Source organism: Equus asinus, chromosome 21, assembly GCF_041296235.1.
Source record: "Equus asinus isolate D_3611 breed Donkey chromosome 21, EquAss-T2T_v2, whole genome shotgun sequence".
In the NCBI taxonomy this organism is placed as follows: domain Eukaryota; kingdom Metazoa; phylum Chordata; class Mammalia; order Perissodactyla; family Equidae; genus Equus; species Equus asinus.
Genome location: NC_091810.1, coordinates 9,835,848 through 9,852,569, shown reverse-complemented (window position 1 = coordinate 9,852,569; position 16,722 = coordinate 9,835,848). Strand labels below are relative to the sequence as shown.

The window sequence follows — 16,722 nt, the reverse complement described above, 5'->3', positions numbered from 1 at the left end:
ACTCTTATGAAATTTAAACTTTTTTTAAATACTCACATTTAAAAAAGTAAAAATAAACAAGTGAAACTAATTTTAATAGTATATTTAAATCCATTATAACCAAGATATTACCATTTGTCCAGGCAATCTATATAAAAATTAATAGTGAGATAGTTCACATTTTTTTTTTATTGGGATCAACAAATCCATTTACATAGTCTCCATTTGTAAGTTGAAACTTTTTACATATGTGGTTTCTGTGTCCCCCACTCAGAACCTGGGCTGACTTGTTAGAGAGGAAATAAAGCAGAACAGGCATAAGTAACGATCACTGTCAATCCAGCTCAGCACAAACACTCACAACTGACAAAAAGGCTGTCCCTGACCAGGGAGTAGAGGTCCCTTGGGGTCACATGGTGGATCAGCTGGTTCAGCACCCAGGAATGCTGCTCTCTGTCACATGGGGTCTCTGTCACACTCTCCATCATGAGCCATGGGGTCAGGGTGGTAGGTGCAGACAGCTTCCATGCTGGAGGCTGCCCCTTCCTCCGCAGGCCCGGGGAGAGAGGAATGTGGGGACTCTAGAGAGATGTCCTGAATCCTCTGATAATGGGGGCCAGAGGGAGGGAGGAGCAAATTGGCAGTCAGTGGGAAGAGTGAAAACTGGGGTGGTCACCGAAAGTGTTCATGACTCTCAAATGCTCAGAAAAGGGACTTCCCTGAGGGAGATCAGTCTACAGCCCAAGACAAGGGGCCCAGGCTGCTCTTCTTGAACAAGGATCCAAGCAGGGGAGGAGGCAGGAGGAGGACGAGCAGGAGAGACAGCAGGTGGGGTGCGGCTGGCTGGCACTCATCCTGCCAGGAGCTGCGGGCACCAGGGTCTCATCAGGTGCTGCAGGACTCTCTCAGTGGAGTTCAATGTGGCTGAGCCCTTGCTCATGTCTGTCAAATACTGGATGTTGGAGATGGTGGAGTTGAGTGTGAGGGCCTTCAGGTCGTGCCCCTTGGCTGCAAGAAGAGAGGGAGAGAGATGGCCATCACTGAGAGCTGGACTGAGACCAGATCAGAAGCCTGAACTCAGTATCATCTGTTGCCTTTGCTGCCAGTGGAACCACCACCCAATGCTGTGCTCATCCAAGTTGAAGCCAGCATATCTCTCAGCTCCTCCTCCCTCACCTGCCAGTAACACCAATTGCACCTACAGATTGCTCCTCAATGCATTCCTTCTGTTCATTCACGTCCCAGGTAGGTCTGATCTTTTCTCACCGGAACCAACACCCTAACATGCTCACTGGATGCATTGTCTAAAGGATGTTCTCTGCCTTGAACATTAGAAGCATTTTTCTGAAATGAAGATCTCACTAGAACACTCCTGCTCTAGCATCACCCATGGCTCCCTAAGGCCTTCAGGGTTAAGTTCAAACTTCTTGACCTGGCACTCAAAGCCCTTGCACATCTGGCTCCTGCTGACTCTTCAGCCTCATTGATGCATTCACTCTGAGTTAGGCTTTGTGCTTCAGGCAAACCAAATTCCTGTCAATTCTCCCGTACACTATGTTGTTTTTGCCTACAGGGCCCTTGCTCATGCAATTTCCTCTGCCAGGAACACGCTCCACACCTTATTTCCCTATATAACTCCTACTCCTTCTTAAAGACCCCAATTGGACAAAACTTCCTCCAGAGAGCCCTTCCCACCCAAAGGATGCCAGGTGCTTCTCCTCAAAACATCCCACCTTGTATTAGAATTTTCTGTGACTTTCACAAGACCAGGGGCTCTCTGAGGGCTGCATCAGATTGAAATATTGGTATAATCCTTGTGATCAACATGCTTGCCCTCAAAGCAGAATTGCACTTCGGCTTCCCAGCTGCCCAGTAAGAATTGGTCAGTTGAGGTGTGGGGCTGGAGAGCTCCTCTGGGGAAGGAAGAGGGGCCCCCTAGGCCTGTGGTGGCTTCTGGTTGCTCAAGCAATGAGGAAGTAGGCAGGAACATGCTGCCTGGCTCAGGAGCTGTGGAAAGGGCTGTCGTCTGGGAGACACAGAGACCCCACACAGTGGGTGAAGCCCCACAGGCTCATCTGCACTCCAACAGTGGCTGTCCCAGGACAACCATTCACAGGTGAGCCATAAATGTGAGTGACAGAAGGAGGGATTGTGTGAGTAGAGGGATGTTCGAGCCTGTGAGTGAGATGAACCCAAGAGAGACAGTGTGCTTGAAGAAGAGAGACGCAACAAAGAGATAGGTAGAGGCACAGATAGAGGGGATACCTGGATGGACAGAGGAAGAGCAGACAAATGGAGGGTCACAGGGAAAGCAGGAAGAACAAAGACAAGGAAGAGAAGTTGAGAGATGGGAGGAAAGAGGATGGAAGGAGAGAAGAAGGACAAACCGGCGAACAGGCAGGAGGACAGTTGGACAGATTGATACCTGGACAGATGCTCGGGTGGATAGATGGAAGGAAGGAAGGAAAGAATGGAGGGAGGGAGGGAGGGAGGAAGGAATGAAGGATAGAAGAAAGAGAGGAAGGAAGGAGTCTGAGAGGAGGGAGAACTGGGAAAGTCACCTGCCCACGTTCAGAGGGTGCTTTAAAGGGAGGGTAAGGCTGAGAATACAGGACCCCTAACTCCCAGGCTTGTGTCCACCTGTCCCAATGCTGCCTGTTATTACTCGTAGAGATGAGCATATGGATGTAAAAGAAACCTTGAGCCTTACCCTCACAATACACAAAACTCAATTCCTGGACACTGTGACCTAAAGGGGAAAGGTAAAATAATGAAACTTCTAGAAGACAACATAAGAAAACATTCTCGGAACCACAGGGTAGAAAAAACTTCTCAAAGAAGACACGCACACACACGCACACACACTCTCCATACAAGAAATATCGGTAAACTGGGATTCATTAAAATTTAGGCTTTCGGTTCATCATAAGACACATTACAAGAGGGAATTTGCAAGTCACAGGATGCGAAGAGATTGTCCCACTTCCAATATTCAACAAAGGATTCACAGGCAGAATACAGAAAATCTTCAGCATATTTATTAGATAAAATACAGTGAAAGAGATACATATTAATGCTGGTTATTTTAATGAGCCACATTTATTTTACAAGGACAGTGAACAAAGCAATCTGAAAAGCAGGGGGTGAAAAACAAACAGATAGATAGGTAGATAAACAGAATCCCAGGAGGGTTTGGAAAAAGCAATAGAAGCCCCTTACATAACAGTTCATTGGCCTTAGAAAAGGAAAGTACTACTGGATTCTGTTAGGAAGTCAGAAAGATTGAAATATCTAGTGCCTTCAGTGGAAAAATAAGACAGGAAAAAATAACTATGATAGTTATTTGATTTTCCTCCAAATGACTTTATCCCTTAGAGAGCAAGGCACTTTCCTTTTCAATCATCAACACATCAAAGTTTAATTTCCCTCCATTTAGCCTTTTTCGTGGCCATAGGTTAGAAGCAGCAAAGGGGCTCAGCAGGCTGAACCAGTCTGCAGACATACTCTGTCCTGTTCCACACTGCCTCACACACGTGCAAAGTGGGCGCTTCTCACAGGGGAAAAGCCTGCAGGGCTGAGGGGCAGCCACACCTTGGACCCTGTTTGTTTGTACCATTGGAAATTTCTCCTGAGTCCCTACTCAAAAAGGAAGTGGAGGAGGGTAGAATAAGAAGGCCATATATTTGAAGGAAATAGGAGAAAATATTTCATTGTGAGAGTAATAAATGTTGCTTTTCAGAAGTCATGTGTACGTTGAAAGTCTATGTCTTAAGGTACCACAATGAAACAATGTACACCTCATATTCTCCCTCTTTTATCTGAGCATAAGGTTAAAATCCAGGAAATTCCTAAGCTTAAAAAAACACACAAAAATCACAAGGAAAGTTTTGGAGGTCATGGATGTGTTCAGCACTTTGTTGTGGTGATGATATGATGGGTGTGTGCATATGTCCAAACTAATCAATACACATATAGAAAACGTGTGCATTTTTTGTCTATTACTCATACCTCAACAGAGCTAAAAATTCAAATAAATTCCTAAGTTTACTTTTTTGAGGATGTATAAAAATCAAAATTTCTAATAAAATTCAGATTGTTAATTTCTGAACATAAATAGCATTCCTGCTTTGATGGGTGACCCCACAACTCTCAAAAAAATCAAGAGCAGTTGCTACTGTCAATCTCAGTGGAAGTTATTTTCAACACCTCACCCCCTCCTTTACACCTCATTATTTAAAAACCAAGGAAATAGTCTTCAGCTTTTAAAATGAAGGAGTAAATGAGTCAGCTTGACATTATACTTTATTCAAGATTTAATGTTAAGTAAAGGAAATAACTGAGCATGAGCAGAATCCCTTCCATAACTCATCTTTTCTCCTATGCTGATAATAAAAATGACACTCTACTGAAACATAGTTTGCATGATATATTCTCAAGTAAATATACTTAACTTCTGGACACTTTATTTCGTTTTCTTTCTTTTTTTAATCAATAATTTACACAAAAAATCAATTTAGGAGATAAAACATATTGCTATTTAGAATTATTTCCTGATTGTAAGTTACTGGAAGTATAAATATGAAGTCAATGCTAAGGACTTTTTAAGTCCTTTAATTCATTTTGCCAAATTTCTTTTTTAGAAAATAATGTTAATATAGGACTTCAAGTTTGAGAAACCTGTTTCATGACACCCTAATCTGTTGAAGGATAATTTTGAGATTCTTATTCAATTTCTTCCTATTCATCTATAAAAGTTATTTGGCATCTTTCATCTTTTTAACATTTTCATCTTTTTAACTTTCGAAGGTTTAACTTTCCAAGAGACGATTTTTTAATGACGAGCTAACTGATGAATTTGTGCACCGACTGTTTTTTTTGAGACTGAACATACAAATGGACAAAGGCCAGATCATATATGACAGTATAACTCTGACCCCCAACGTGGGAAGCAAACATCCCAAGAAGCCAAGTCACAGCCCCTGCAGCATTCAGCACAGAACAGTCAGCACTTGGTCAGTAACTGCCAGTCCAAAACTCTCGTTCTCCTTTCAACACAGGACCGCCAGAGAAAGCCACGTATGCTCCCTAAACCATCACATAGGATGCCTGCCTTCTACTTAGTGAGCTCCAGCTTCCCCATGTCAACAACTTCCAATCAGGCCACCCCTCCCCCACTCCCCTGACCTCTGCCACCCTCTCCCCTCCCTTTCCCTTCTCTCCTCTTCTTGTGCATGCAACAATCCTCTCCTGTCGCATTACAGTCTCTGCAATATTTTTAACGTGTGATAGAGCAGCTCCTCCCTCAGAGTTCTTCCTGGTCCATATTTTCCTAGCTTAGCTTATGCGTTTATTTTTTCCATGTAGGATCATTTATCTAACTCAACAGAAAAACTCGTTAAAATTTTTATTGGCATTATATTCAATTTATAAAGTAATGGGACTGACCATTTAATGAAACTTCCTAACTTAGAACATAGACTGACTTTCCATTTGCCAACTATTTTTAATTGAAATTTATAGTGAGATCGTTGTAGATTCCACACTGTTGTAAGGAATAACTCCAAAAGTTCCAGTGTACACTTTACCCAGTTCCTTACAATGATAACATTCTGCAAAACTATGGGACGATACCACAGCCAGCTTGTTGGCATTGATACAATCCACTATCTTATTCAGATTTCTCCAGTTTTACTTGTACTAATTTGTTCCTGTGTATTTAGTTCTGTACAATTTTATCAGATGTGCAAGTTTGTGTATCCATCACAGCTAAAATAATGACTAGTTTTATCAGCACAAGGTATTCTTGTATTGCCTATTAAAAAATAAATGGATGTTATTTTTTAGTGCAGTTTTACATTTACAGCAAAATTTAATGAAATACACAGTGTTCTCATATAGTCCCTGCCCCCACATATGCATAACCTTTCTGTTGTCAATATCCCTCATCAGAGTAGCATACTTTTCACAATTGATGAACATACATAGGCACACCATTATCACTCAAAGTCCATAGTTTACATTAAGGTTCACTCTTGGTGTCAGAGATCACTAGGGTTTAACTCTGTGGTCCCTTTCTGGATTCTCTACTCTGTTCCATTGATTTATGTAGCTGTCCTACAATGAAAATGACGATGCTGTGATTACAGTATGTACAAGGCAATACTAAATATTGTTAAAGTGTTTACTGCCGCATTATTCTTCCTGTCACGATTGTTTTAGCTACTCTCAGCTATGTGCCTTTCTATATAAATTTTAGAAAAAGGTGTCTATGTCTACAAACTGTGGTGGAATTTTTATTAGAATGATATTAGACCTATGGATCAGTTTGGGGATAATTGAGACCTGTACTCATTATTCTATCCAGTAACATGGTGAGGACTGCAGAATTCTCAGCACATAACAACTCCTTCCAAACCCCCACACCAGGAGGAGACTCAACCAAACTCTGGCATGGCTTCTAGCAGCATAAGTCTGTGTAACTGGAATGACTCCAGCCCACCATTAAAATGCCTTCCTGAGAGCTCAAAGCTGACAGAAAAATTTGCTATTTATTTTAGTCAACACCCAATTATAGGCCTGTGATCCCCCTTCTTAGAGTATTTACTAAAGAGGGCTTACAACTGTCGATATGTATCTCTCACAATTCTCTAAAGGACCTAAGAGCCACTCCTTTGAAATACGATCATTAAGACAGATAGAGACTCTTTCTCTCAACTTCTGAGTGAGGATAGAATCCTAACTTTGATAACTGCAAAGTAACGAACACAGTGGGTCTAATCACAGTTACACTGACCAACCTTTGTACTTTTTCACTTCTTTGACTCCACTGAGCCCCTGAACCCTCCTCCTTCATTCCCTCTTTAAAATTCTGAATTCACCTCCGTACAAATCTGAGCGCAGCTCAGCTTCTGTGAGCCGCTACTGAATAAAATCTGCTTTCACCACTTTACCTAATTTCTGCTGCATTTGTCTTTGACAATAGTAAGTCTCTCAATTTATTTGCATCTTCTTTAATTACCGTAATCGGTATTTTATAATTTTCAGCATCAGATCCTGTACACATGTTCTTGAATTTATGCCTGAATATTTCATGTTCTTCGGAGTGGTTTTCAATAATACAGCATTTTCAAGTTTATCATCTGCAGGTTCATCATTAGTTGTAGAAATAAAATTGTCTTTTGTGTGTTGATCTTGTACTTGGTGAACTTTTTGTACTCATGTATTAGTTCTGATTTTTTTTTTTGTAGATTCCCAGAGTTTTTTTACACAGACAACAATGAAACTAGGAATGGTTATATTTTTTCCTTTCTAAACTCTATGGCTTTTATTTCCTTTACTTCTGTTATTGCCAGAAGCTTCAGTATTTTGTTGAATAAGAATAGTGAAAGTGATATTCCTTTCCTTGTTCCTTATTATGGGGAGAATCATTTAGTCTTTCCCTGTTAAGCATGAAGTCAACTGTGCATTTTCTGTAGATGACCTTCAACAAGTGAAAGTAATTTCCATCTATTTCAAACTTGCTAGAAAATTTTATGACAAACAGGAGTTGGATTGTATCAAATGTTTTCTCTACATCTTTGGCTTATTAACAAGTCTTGACCTTAAACAAATAGACAGCCAGTTATTTCTCTGGCGAAAATTGGTTTATCTGGGATTAGCAAAGAATAGCCATTTGGAGTGTGCAACCATGGCGAGCCATGCAGGAGCACCCAGCAAGAAAGAGAGGAGAAGCTCTTTTATCTCAGAGTAGGGAAAATTGGGGGGCTATTGGACACAGTCTTGAGGGCAGTGGCTTTTCATCGGCAGAGTTGTGACAGTCTCTCCTTGGCTTAGTTTCTGACTGGTCAGGAAGAGCAAGTCTTTATTTTTCCTGTTGCACTGTGCTTTTGACATAGGGCATGAGAACTCCCTCTATTAGCCTTCCAACACTATTTCAACTACGTTGCCGTTTATTAACTTTCACATGTCCCCATTTTGATTGCGATCTTTCTCTGAAAGCATTATTGATCTGCAGTCAGATTTTTCCGCTTTCAGTAGCCTCTCGTCCCTCGATGCCAGGAAGGAGCTTCTCTGGGAGTCATGTCCCATGTTGGAGGAAAAACACACAGATTGGAAACCTATCGTGACCACATTTGAGGAAAATGGAGTGAGAGGAGGGAGAACTCTCTGGCACTTTTTACCTAAAGTTTGTATGTTTTCAAGATCAGAGGCACTGGAGATGATCTGAAGTGTCATGTCATCATCAAAGGTTTGGCAGACAAACTTCCAACAGACCTGGTCCAGACACCTTGGAAACCTTTGCATCAGATACTGTCTGCTTCCATTTTGAGAAATCTTTATTTTTAAGTCACCAAATGATGTGCAGTCCCCCAGGTTTTGTGCTTTCTTCAGGTGTGTCGCATGAATCCAAGTCTTGAGTTTTGTGGCAAAAAGCTTGGCTAGCAGCGCCCGACTGAGGAAAATACTATCATCTTGGTTGAGTTTTGTTAGTTTGAAATTTTTGGTAAGTTGTTCCTTGTTTTTAAGTTGTTAAATTTATGAGAATGGAACTGTTTATATTATTTTCAATGGCTGAAGAACCTGCAGTGATCTATCCCTCTAATGTGTCTCAGGCCTTTGAGGGTGAAGAGGCTTCCCCAAAGCTTCTTGAGGCAGAACCCTGTTTGCTGTTGGCCCCTAACAGCTTGAGTGCATCTGGGTTGGGGAGGAGACAGAGACTTCCAAGAACAAGTTGTTTCTTCTTGAAGGAATGCTGAAGATGCCCAAAGTATGGTACTTTGACATACAAATTATTTGGAGCCAAAAGCAATCGAGAGCCAGCAGATGCAGGAAAAACTCTTGATCTCCACCTTGACTGCTTTAAATGAAGGATAGACTTCCTCTTTGGAAAGGAAATTTATGTTTATAAAGGAAATTTCCATTAGTAAAAGCATCTGCACCAGAAAGAGAATGACTCTTAGAGAATTTTTTTTTGAGGAAGATTAGCCCTGAGCTAACATTCCCCACCAACCCTCCTCTTTTTGCTTAAAAAGATTGGCCCTGAGCTAACATCCATGCTCATCCTCCTCTACTTTACACGTGGGGTGCCTGCCACAGCATGGCTCGATAAGTGTAGTGTAGGTCCGCACCTGGGATCTGAACTGGTGAACCCCAGGCCGTCAAAGCAGAATGTGTGAATTTAACCCGTGTGCCGCCAGGCCAGCCCCTACAGAATTTTGTTTTTTGAGGAAGATTAGCCCTGAGCTAACTGCTGCCAATCCTCCTCTTTTTGCTGAGGAAGACTGGCCCTGAGCTAACATCCATGCCCATCTTCCTCTGCTTTATATGTGGGACACCTGCCACAGCCTGGCGTGCCAAGTAGTGCCATGTCTGCACCCGGGATCAGAACCGGCGAACCCCAGGCCACCAAAGTGGAACGTGCGCACTTAACCATGAACCACCAGGCCAACCCCTAGAGAATTTTTATTTTTTATTTTATTTTATTTTTTTATTTTTTTTTTATTTCTTTAAAGATTTTATTTTTTTCTTTTTCTCCCCAAAGCCCCCAGGTACATAGTTGTATATTCTTCGTTGTGGGTCCTTCTAGCTGTGGCATGTGGGACGCTGCCTCAGCGTGGCTTGATGAGCAGTGCCATGTCCACGCCCAGGATTCGAACCAACGAAACACTGGGCCGCCTGCAGCAGAGCACGCGAACTTAACCACTCGGCCACGGGGCCAGCCCCGCCTAGAGAATTTTTTAACTGAGAAATTTATCTGCATAACAAGGCAAGCTTTATTTATTATACATTTTTTCCCCTCATCTTCCCATAATTTTTCTTCAGCCATTTCCTGCTGCTGCTCACCCAGATGGCTTCCTGCTTCCAAGCTCCCCCATGTGCACCCAGTGTGGACTGGACTTGCAACTGGCAGCTGGTGTGGAGCTGCCTGCTCGAGGGCTGCAGAGCACCATCCTATGTCTCATCCCCAGCATGACCTACCTGGCCAACAATGCTCAGGATCTGCCTCCACTGCACAGGATTGGGGCCGCGGCACTGATGGTTCAGATTGTGGGCAGTACCCAGCCCAATTCCCACTCACCTTTGTTGACCACACGCCTGTGCTGTTTGCAGATGGTACAGATTTAAAAGAGAAGTCATATCCTGCTGTTAAAGCGGAACTGTTGGACTGACTTGAGGGATTTTTCAACACCTGTAAAACTAAAGAGAAACTAGGAGAAGTATCAGAAGAGTTCTACAAAAATGAACTAGTATTGATTGAAATGTTGAATATACATGTCCCTGCAGTTGCTAAATTGAGATGTCTCTTAGACAGTTCTCCTAGGGAAGATTTACTAGACATTCTGACATCACTTATCCAAACAAGCAACAAAAATGCTCCAAATTTTAGATACTGTGACTCTGGAGGAACTTTCCAAGATGATGATACCACTGCTGGTGAAACAAATGCAAGAATTGAAATTGCTTTAAAAAAACAGAAAACTTGAGGTCGGCCTGGTGGCACAGTGGTTAGGTTTGCATGTTCTCCTTCAGAGGCCCAGAGTTTGCCGGTTCAGATCCTGGGTGCAGACCTACGTACCACTCATCAAGCCATTTTGTGGCAGGAGTCCCACATATAATGTAGAGGAAGGTGGGCATGGATGTTAGCACAGGGCCAGTCTTCCTCAGCAAAAAGAGGAGGATTGGTGGTAGATGTTAGTCAGGGCTAATCTTCCTCAAAAAAAATAATAATAACAATAAAACAGAAAAAGCGAGAAAGATGATAATAGATGCATTATATGAATATGCCTCAATAGGATTTCACACATCTTAGGTACTTTATTTTCTGGCACATTGTTACGGGATATCATGCAGATGATTTCAACATATCCTGTGTGTTTTCCATGCATGTCCGACACCTGATTCTGGCGTGTCCGGCAGGTAGTTTCAGTGAATCAGGCACCTGGTTCCGGCGTATCCAACAGGTGGTCCCGGCATGTCTGGTAGGCAATTCCAGCACATGTGACATGTGGTTCCGGCGTATCTGGCAGGGGATTTCGACGTGTCCAGCAGGTGGTTCCAGCATGTCCAGCACCTGGTTCTGGCATGTTTTGCAGGTGGTTCTGTCATGTCGGCACCTGGTTTTGGTATGTGCGACACCTGTGTCTGGTGTATCTGGCAGGTGGTACTCACAAGACTGGCAGGTGGTTCAGATGTGTCTGGCACCTGGTTTTGGTATGTGCGACACCTGTGTCTGGTGTATCCGGCAAGTGGTTCTCACAAGACTGACAGGTGGTTCAAGTGTGTCAAGCAGGTGGTTCTGGCACTTCGGGCACCTGTTTCTGGCCTCTGCTGTACCTGTTTCTGGTGTATCCATCACACGGTTCCAGCGTGGCTGGCACATGGTTCTGGCATATTCGGCAGGTGGCTACAGCATACTGGGTGCCTGGTTCCAGCGTATCTGACAGTGGGTTCCATGGTTTCTGGCAGGTGGTTCCTGCATGTCTGGCATGTGGTTCCGGTACGCTCTGAATGTGGTTCCAGTGTGTCCGTCAGGTGGCTACCATGTGTCCAGGACCTGATTCCGTCGTGTGCGGTTGGTACTTTCAGATTTTTAGTTATCTTCCCAAAAACATGTCCAAATACTAATTGAAATAGAAGAAAATAAGGAATCATTTTATTTACCCACATGCCTTTTGTTGCTGCTTAAGGGCACTGTCAGTCTTACTAATGTTCTCACTTTATGAGACGCTTGATCACATCGGATTTTTTGGGCAGGTTATGATTCACAAATGTCTCTTTGTTTCTGCTTCATTTCGGTGAGAGGGAAATTCCCCCTTTTCTAGAAACTCTTGATTTATAAATTAAAAATGCATTCTCGAGTAAAAGTCCTGATTTTTCCCCCCTTTTTTTTGTGAGCATTATCAGAGCAGGGCTGATAAGCACAATTTTATCCTAAAAAGGCAAATTGTTTCTTTTATAATACCCAGTTAGGGGACATGCAATGTTCTTCAATAAAAATAGCTAACGTATTTATACAAGATTACAACATATTAAGTTTTTATGTAGATTATATTTCTCTAAGATATTCATGCTTAAGAAGTGATCTTCATACTCTTGCCTCTACTCATGAAAAACCCAAGACACTAAAATGTCATGAACTCTAAGAGCAGTTACATTTAGAAAATCTGAGAACAGAATCTATGTCTTAAGTTTCAACTGGATACCATTCCCCAGTTATGAGTGTGTACTTTACACTGGGACCAGTATCATCGTGATTAATAATCCTGTACATGCCATCACATAGCAGGACCAAATTAATTAACCTGTTCCCTCTTAGATTTTTGTGTTTCTAGTTTTGGTTGTCAAAAACTGCGTATTGAAGATACTCGTATCTCTTCTAGCCCAGTCTCTTCTAGCCGGTGTTTACGTATTCACTGACCAGATTATTCTCTCCTATGTGCTCAACTTAGTAATATTAAGAGCTATAATGGAGGAAGGAAGAAATTAAGTCCTATAAAGAAATGATTTGAGCTTCCCGTGTCAGGACTGTAGTTGCATGAGAGATGGAGATCCCATTTGGCCAAGCAGGGAAAGACTGACATTCTCACAGACATGAGTTTTCTAGATACATGTGATAAAGCCCAGCAATGAACGGTCTCTGGAGGCTGAGATCCAATGCTCTGTGAGGTTTTTGGAATTGACTAGCAATATGAATTAGTGCTTGTAATATATGGATCATGGTTCTTGGTAAGGAATTTCTGAATGATGAGTACAATGAATATTTTATTGCTGACTAGGATGTGCTGAAATTGAATGACCTTGGTATAATTCTGCATCATCATACATCGAGTATTCTCTAAATCAGGAACTGCAAAAGTGTTCAGTGAGGGATTGTTAATGGCCATAAAAGAGAATAAAAACATAAGCTGTTTAAGTTATCAGAGATGAAGAACAGAAAAGACCTTAGATATGTTGTCCAACCTAGTGTATAGAAACCTAGTCATCTGGAGATGATTACATCCATTATAACTGTAAGTTTGAATGCTATGCAGCCATTCAAAATATTTGTTAAAATAAGAAAACTATGTGGCATAGGATTTAACATAAAGAACTTGAGGATTGAAGACATCCCTTAGTTTATCAAACCCTCTTATTTTTCTATCCCTTGTGACAATGTCTTTATTTCATTTGGAGTGTTTAGCCCATTTACATTTAATGTAATTATTGATACAGTTAGATTAAGGTCATCCATTTTATTATTTTCTGTCTTTTCCATCTGGCTTTTGTTCCCATATTTCTCTATTTTGTCTTCTTGGGTTAATTATTTATTTAAAATTCCATGTTAATTTGCTTCTGTGCTATACTTTGTGATCATTTTTAGTGGTCACGGTCTGTATCATAATATATATTCTTAACTATTCAGAATCTGCTTAGAGTTAATATTGAACTCTGCTCTTACTCGTCAAGTGTAAGAACCTTGCAATTTATAGCCCCATCTTCTATATTGCAGCTGTCGTATATATTACATCTATCTTTATATAAAACTATAATACCATGTTTTTAATAACATCTGTATTGATATAGAACACAGCACATATTTAAAGTATACACTTGGATTCATTTATTTAAAATTTTGATATAATAGACATATAACATTGAAGGCGATCCGGCCTAAGAACATGAATGTGCTTGCATACAGGACATTTCATGGAGCTGACTTGTGGCTGAGCTTGTTTGCAAACAGGATGTTCTGCCCAGTCCTCTTATGGCCCTTCCAGGGAGAACATTGCCTGCAAACAGGAGTGTTCTCAGATCCTGCAATTCAGCCTAGGGATGGGAAACAAACACAGCATTGTAAGCACGTGAGCGCGCTTGCGTAGAAGCATGTATGATAAGTCACCACCTTTGGCTAGTTGCCGGCTTTGTCTAGGGGGATATAAAAATAAACAGCCCGTGCCAGACGGGGCTTTTTTTCTTCCACTGTCGACACCGGTGTCCGTCTCTTTTTTGGGGCCCCAACTTTCTTCATTTCGTCAGCAACATCACATTATATTAGTTTCAGGTGTACAACATAATGATTCAATATTTGTATATATTGAGAACTGATCACACTAAGTCTAATAAATATCCATCGCCACATATAGTTACAAATGGATTCATTTTGAAATGTGTATACATCCATGAAACCATGACTACAGTCAAGATAATGAACAAATCCATCACTCCAAAAGCCTTTGTAATCCCTCCCACCTCCCAGCTTCCTTGCCCTCTGCCTCCAGACAACCACTGATCTGCTTTCTGTGACCATAAATTAGTTTGCAATTTCTAGAAATGTAAATAAATGTAATCAAACAGTATGTTTTCTTTTTTGTCTTGTTTCTTCCACTCAGCATAATTACTTTGAGATTCATCCATGTTGTTTCATGTATCAGTTCAATCCAATAGATAGCTGAGTAGTATTCCATTATATGGATATATTATAATTCATTTATCCTTTCTCCTGTCAACAGACATTTGAGTTGTTCGAGTTTGGGGCTATTATGAATAAAGCTGCTATAAACATTTCTGTGAGAGTATCTGAATGGGTCTAAGTTTTTATTTCTCTTAGGTAAATACCTAGGTGTAAAATTGTTAGGAAGTAAGGTAGTTGTATGTTTGACTTTAGGAGGAATTGACAAGCTGTTTTCCAATTTTTAAAACTGTTTTATATTCCCACTATTAATTTATGACTGCTCCATTGACTCCACATCTTTATCATCCTTCTTATTATCAGACTTTTGAATTTTAGCCATTCCCTCTAAACCCATTTTTAACCTGAATGTCACAAATTTTGACATGTTCTATCTTCATTATTATTCAGGTCAACATATTTTAAGTTCCATTTGAAATTTCTTCTTTGACTCATGGGTTATATAAATATGTATTGCCTAATTTCCAAACATTTCCCAGATATTTCTGTTACTGATTTTAATAATTCCATTTTGGTCTAAGAATACACTCTGTGTGATTGGATATTTCTAATTTATGAGACTAGAGTTTTGTTGCCCAACATATGGTCTGACCTGGTGACTATTCCTCATGCACTTAAGAGAACAGGTGTTCTGTTGTTGTTGGGTGGAGTTTTCTATAATTTATAATTAAGTCTATTTGTTTGGTAGTGTTTTCTTCTTTGCTATTACTGATTTGCTATCTATTTACTGAGAGAAGTGTGTTGAAGCATCTTTACCATTTTATTTTTTTCCTATTACTTTTCACTTCTGTTTGTTTCCTATGTTTTGAAGCTATTATTATGTACATTCACACTTGTGAATGTGGGCTTGAGGAATTGGATACTTTTTCATTATGAAATGGCTTTCTGACTCTGGTAATATTCCTTGTTTTGTAGTCTCCTTTGTCTGGTATTATCACAGCCACTACAGCTTTCTTTGGATTAGTGTTTCCATGATATTCTCTGTCTATCCTTTTACTTTTGACCTATTTTTCTTTAAAATGTATATATTGTGTAAATGTGTATATATATTAAAATGTGTAGTATTGTCCTTTCTTTCTTAAACCCAGCCTGACAATCTCTAAATGTAATCATTAGACAATTTACAATTGATGTAATTATCTATATCAGCAGTTCTAAAACTTTAACATGTATAAGAGTCACCTGGAGAGCTTGTTAAGCCATACTTTTCTGGACCCATCACCAGTATGTTCGGTGGAGCCCATGAATCTGCAATGCTATCAAGTTCATCGCTCGTTCTAATGCTGGTCCAATAACCACATATCTATGTATTTATGTCTCTATGTACCACTGGTGCCTTTTTTCCTGTCTGCCTATCTGCTGCTTGTTTCCTTTTCCCACTATTCTTGCCTTGTCTTAAATTGAATTTTTTCTTTTGTATTTCCACTTTGACTTATCAGATATACCCCTTTGTTTTATTTTTTGAGATTATTCTATGGTTTCCAGTATTTACCCCAGTCCATCCTCAAATAGTCATACTGCCTAGCATATAATGTAAGAATGTTCAACAGTATATTTACCTTTCGCCTGCCTATCCTTTGGATTATTTTCATCATAAGCTCACTTCTGCCTATAATGTACATCATACAATGCATCATTATTATTTTTGCTTTATGCATTTAGTCCTTTTTTAAAGAAATTTTAAAAATTCATTCTTCCACCACTTGCCCTCCAAAATTCTTACACCTGGCAGACACAAACTAAGGAGATCTCTCAGAGCTTCTTTTTATCTATTAATTTAAACCAAGGGGTAAGAGAATTTGATTGGAATACAGCCACACCCATTTGTTTATATATTGTCAATGGCTGCTTTCCAGCTACAACAGCAGAGCTGAGTAACTACAAAAATATTTATTCTCTGGCCCTTTAGGAAAAAAACTGCTGATCCTCCGTTAACGGCTCTAGAGGAATTCCTGAATGAATGTCACTCAAGGGGATGCACTGCGGTGGTGCTCGAGGCTCTCTGCCCTGGGCTTCTTCCCTCCCCCTTGGCTTTCACTCACCAAGTGGACACAAAGTAGACAGCAGCTTTGGTCTTCCTAAATATACGTTAGTGACAAGGTAGCTGGCATATTTAGGGGATTAAGAATTCCTTAATAACCAGACACCGAATAGCCAGACAGCTGAGGAGGACAGTGCAATAAAACCGCATAGAACAATGAATAAAACCGCATATAACACTTGAGGCAGAATATAACATGCTTGGCCATGGCATATTATTCTCTTGAAAAACTGCTCAGTTTTTCTTGTGAATA

At 40.6% G+C, this 16,722-nt stretch overlaps 1 protein-coding gene across 41 annotated transcripts in view; it reads right to left on the bottom strand.

Moving 5' to 3' along the window:
• LOC123276003 (uncharacterized) overlaps positions 1–16,722 on the bottom strand; it is a 99,947-nt gene that overhangs the window by 59,009 nt on the left and 24,216 nt on the right. For 32 of the 41 annotated variants that reach the window (XR_011496543.1, XR_011496558.1, XR_011496560.1 and 29 more), the window contains one exon: positions 13,556–13,785. The exons of 1 other annotated variant lie outside the window; for it this stretch is intronic. Coding sequence is in view for 4 of the 40 variants with exons in the window: in XM_070493307.1 (XP_070349408.1) it covers positions 13,630–13,785 (156 nt within the window). In the remaining 36 variants the exon portion in view is untranslated. Of the gene's footprint in view, positions 1–150; positions 988–5,193; positions 11,601–13,555; positions 13,786–16,722 lie in introns of those variants that run through there. 8 more of the 41 variants (XR_011496549.1, XR_011496555.1, XR_011496576.1 and 5 more) reach the window with 2 other exon arrangements.